This window comes from Triticum urartu, chromosome 5A (genome assembly GCF_056163025.1).
Source record: "Triticum urartu cultivar PI428250 chromosome 5A, HENAU_Tu73, whole genome shotgun sequence".
NCBI classification, from domain to species: Eukaryota; Viridiplantae; Streptophyta; class Magnoliopsida; order Poales; family Poaceae; genus Triticum; species Triticum urartu.
Window position 1 is genome coordinate 605270013 of NC_141877.1, and position 4407 is coordinate 605274419.

General features: G+C 45.1%; 1 protein-coding gene and 1 pseudogene across 1 annotated transcript; both read right to left on the minus strand.

The window, feature by feature from the left end:
* LOC147973279 (uncharacterized) lies at window positions 1-2849 on the minus strand. The gene is made up of 6 exons (XM_087524917.1): window positions 2793-2849; window positions 2637-2699; window positions 2464-2556; window positions 2345-2380; window positions 138-303; window positions 1-47 (listed from the first exon to the last, which is right to left on the minus strand). Exons 1-6 carry the CDS (start codon window positions 2847-2849, stop codon window positions 1-3), a joined length of 462 nt encoding a protein of 153 aa, XP_087381043.1.
* On the minus strand, window positions 598-2266 carry LOC147973280 (protein FAR1-RELATED SEQUENCE 5-like; annotated as a pseudogene).
* Window positions 2850-4407: the final 1558 nt, after the last annotated feature.

The window sequence follows — 4407 nt, forward strand, 5'->3', positions numbered from 1 at the left end:
TCAAAGGGTGAACCAATCTTCCATACTCCATAAGTTAAGCAAAGTTCCTATATAACAATAAGATATGTGTTAATTCACAATGAACAAATAAATTTGGTTTGAACAATAACATATACAATAACATAAGAAAATCATACTTAGGATTTTGAGGGCACGTGGACTTATAATGACCCGCAACATCGCACTGTCCACATTGACATTTGCTTTTCTCATCAAAAGCTTTTGGTCGCCCATTTTTAGTGACATCAGGACCATCCTTACCGCGGCCTTTAACATTCTGTTTTGGTGCGCCTTTGGTGTTAACTTTTGCGGGATCACGAACAAGACCATGATCTTGATTAGGCTCGAATGCATCGTCGTTCACAAACTGTACCTCCGCACCAGGCTCATCCTCCTCAGTGTAATCATTATCTATTATGTCCCTCAGAGCCGCCTTCAACTTGTCGAATAAAAATGGTTTATGGCATGCTTTATGAGTTGCTTCAGCAGATAAGATAGTCAACTCGTTGTACCTAGCTCTATCCCCTGCACCTGCCCATCCCCATGCAAACAGATAGCTAGTGCGCTTCACGGGAAGTCCACCCCTTGCAACTTGGCTCAACCTCGCAGTACTAAACACTTAGGTATCTCACATAAGCGTAGCTGAATCAGAACGTGAAGAATATGTTTGCAAGGAAGTCCTTTGCGATACATGCTTCTGCGACTGCACTTCACAGTTTTTTCTAAGTTACCTGGGGTGTAGTCCATAGTGAATCTGATATCTCTATTTTTCTTCCATGTCAGTATGAATCTGTGAGTGTCTGCTCCTCTCAGTCTCTCAAGGACCTCTAGCTCCCGTGCCTTCTTCATATCTTCCTACAAGATATAAAAGTTTGCCGCAGTGAACTCACGGGCAGCTGATTTCTCAATATCTTTACACTCATCCAATACTGGTACTGAAACTGTCTGTGAGTTTGTGTAATCGTCATGCGCCTCATTCTCACGGAGACGAACTATGCAGTTCTCATAGTGCACAGTCATATCAACAATAGTCATACCGGAGTCTAGATGCAAGTGAAGGCATGAATTCAGACTCTCACTTCGCTGGTTACTTCGCATACCTAAGAAAAATCCACCTAACAGATATGATGCAGCCCAAAGCCTTTTCTTCTTGTACATCCTACGTAACCATGTCTTTGTTTTCTCCGACTGCCATTTGGCGGTAAACGCTGCCCATCTCTCCTCAAATACCTTTTTTGAAGTGGCATAATAAAGTAGAGATCTGAACTCCTTTAGAGACTTATGATGAAGGTGTTTCTGCATGTTCTTCTCAATATGCCACGAGCAAAGACGATGCCAAACCTCCAAAAGTACATTTCTTATGGCCTTAATCATAGCTGCATCTCCATCAGTAATTACTGACCTGGGCCTCTTCTGACAGTGAGCCCTCAAAAACGTCTGAAGTAGCCAGACATATGTATCTTCCGTCTCGTCAGACACAAGAGCACAACCGAATACCGTGGTGCAATGGTGGTTGTTCAGACCGACAAAAGGTATAAATGGTATGCCATACCTATTCATCCTATATGTGCTGTCGAAGACTGTCACATCACCGTAGTCAACATAGTCTCGACGTGATTGAGAATCACACCAGAATATGTTTTTCAGCCTTCCTTCATCATCGACGGTGTGCTCAAAGAAGAAATCTGGATCTCTCTCTTTTCTGGTCATCATGATCCCAATGGCAGTGTCTGCATCACCTTGTGCAAGCAACTTCATTTTTTCTCTATAACACATGTTATAAAGCTTCTTCCTCCCAAAACCAGCCTTTGCATATGACCCGGACCTACTGACGAGTTGATCATAAATCATATGTTTCCTGATTCCAGCACCTGCCATGGTTAAGATCTCAGCCTTCTGATATTCTTTTATCTGATTGTGAGACCGAAGAAACGTGACTTCATCCGGTCTAGCTAGAACGTGACTGTGATCATCATTGAAACTGCTGACATACCAAACGTCATGCTCTTTATCAAGTTTCAAAGTTATATGTGCATCGCAGAAGCAACGAGTCTCCCCTCTCAGCCTGCGGGGTCCTGCCTTCCACTGTACAACGTTTTGCCTGTCGTTTCCCAGTTCTCGCACACACATACTTTCTCAAGCGCTTAGTTGCCTCAGGACCTTTCGAACATTTCAGTGAGTCATTTCTTACGCTGAAACCACGCTCGTACGCATACTGACTATAGAAATTGTAAGCATCTCCTAGTGACTTGAACGTCTTCCTCATGACCTTTCAATGCATGTCCAATGATTCTTGCTGATATTCATCAAATCCGATGTCAAAATTAAACAGATCATCACCAACATGTTCATCATTCCCGTTTGTACCATCTACATTTCCCTGTAAATTAATGCATTAAACCATTTATGTCAGTCAGTTATAATTTTAAAATGTACTGTAGTGATGTAAGTTTCAAAACTTACTTTGCTGGAGCTATCATCATGAGATGCATCAACGTGCGATTTGTCACTTTCATCGTCCACAATATTCCTCACAAAGTCCCCGTCCTCGTCCATCTGCGCGCATTGCAAAAAAAACATGTAAGCGCTCATATGGTTATTATGTCATTTCTTCTCTGATTTTATTAATAACATACCCGGAGTGCACTTTCAACAAATGAATCATCTATATCCATATCATCATCATCATCGCCATGTCGCTGCATCATGCAAAAAAATATTAAATTTTCCGTGCGGTCTATCATATTTACCCCCCTCATATTTATTGTTTTATCAACATTGATCACACTTACATTGCCACTATAAGATTCATCCAAACTCATGTAGTTCTCCTCACGAGGTTCATCCATATTCCGTGACGAGGTTTCGCTGTCCTCGCCGTAATCATCGCCATCATAATCTCCCTCCTCCTCTAACTATATATAGTTAAAAAAAATTGTACGATGAATCAAACGCCGTGTAACATCATTCCTAAAACAACTATCTTATCAAGCACAACAATGTCTCAAACCAACCTCTTGCACGGCGGCGAGGATTTCAGCCGGATCCATTTCCTCCGATGACGAAAGTGATGACGGCGTGACGTTGCTGGCCGGCGGAGGCAGGTGTCGATGGCGTGAGGACGATGGCTGGTCGTAGTAGGCGTAGTGCGCGGAGGGAGGCGGCGACGTAGATCGCGGGTGGGCGGCCATCTGGGCGACGGGAATGGAATGCGGCGGCGGGCACGCGCGCCGGCAGCGGTAAAGGCGCCGGGGCACGCGCGGCGGCCTGTTTGGGCCGCGACTCGGGCGACGGCGACTTCGTGCAGATGGGGGCCAACGTGGAGACGGCGTGGATGCGTTAGGGTTCAGGGTTTCGACGGCGGGCGTCGGCGGCTACCGTGTCTTTTTTTCCTCCAACAACTGTCGACGCCAATGTCGAGACGTGAGGGCGTACGGCGACGGGTGCGGGTACGCGGGCGGGCGGGCGTACAGCGACAGGTGCGGCATACGCGGGCGGGCGTACGACGTCGCGCGCGACGTACGGCGTCGGGTGGGTATTCCTATACCTAATGTGAAATTACCATACTACCCACTATACGTTTTAGGGGGGGGGGGGGGGAGGGGGGTGGGTGGGTTGTACCGAAGCACTCCCCTTGTATCATAGTTTTCACGCCAGCAACCACTATAGATATTTTCGGTTTTCGCAGTACCTTCGCACGAAACATTACTACTCAATTTACAAAAGGAACGCACACTATATATTGACAAAGCTCTTTCTGACTTGATCATTATCCAGATGTGGCATATAGGAACAAGCACCTCCTCCCAAAAAGCCAAATATATAGATCCTGAGCTATATAGGAGTATTTTCTAGTAGTTTGTTGATAAAGCCCTTTTTTTGCGGGTGATAAAGCCCTTTGACTTAATCATCATCCAGACGTGACATGCATGTTGGAAACAAACACCCCCTCTCAAAAAAGTGAAATAGACCCCAAGCTCTATCGAGCCCTTTTTCTGAAAATTCCAAAATATTATTCTGAGACCAAAAATAATTATGAAAAAATTGTGCATGTACTTCTTATAGACGTGTGGTATGTGTGTACGATTTTTCCTCAATATATATTTTTACTTGTGGTGCACACAAGAAATTGTACGCCTAGTTTATCCACCTCAAATTCTCTCTTGGAGCTTATGGGTTTTGTTGGTGTAGTCCAACAACGGTAGTAGTCCGGGTCGGTATAGGCTTGACGGAAGGATACTGGTGCAAGAAGTGCAAGGCGGGACATAGAAAATAGAGGTAGGCAATGTAGCAAGCGGTCGTGTAGGTTCTCACGACAACAAGGCGAGCTCGGGGACCACCAGTTGGTCGGTACATGCCAAGAATGAGAGTGGGCTATGGCTTTGATGACTTGGTACTTTGCACAAG

What these genes read in the sequence shown, in the direction of transcription:
- LOC147973279 (XM_087524917.1), bottom strand. Translation starts at nt 2,849, where the DNA reads ATGGATGAACCTCGTGAGGAGAACTACATGAGTTTGGATGAATCTTAT. An exon ending in TTGTTGAAAGTGCACTCCGG is followed by an intron (nt 2,557 to 2,636) that starts GTATGTTATTAA and finishes CAATGCGCGCAG; the next exon opens with ATGGACGAGGACGGGGACTT. An exon ending in CAAACGGGAATGATGAACAT is followed by an intron (nt 304 to 2,344) that starts GTTGGTGATGAT and finishes ATCCCGCAAAAG; the next exon opens with TTAACACCAAAGGCGCACCA.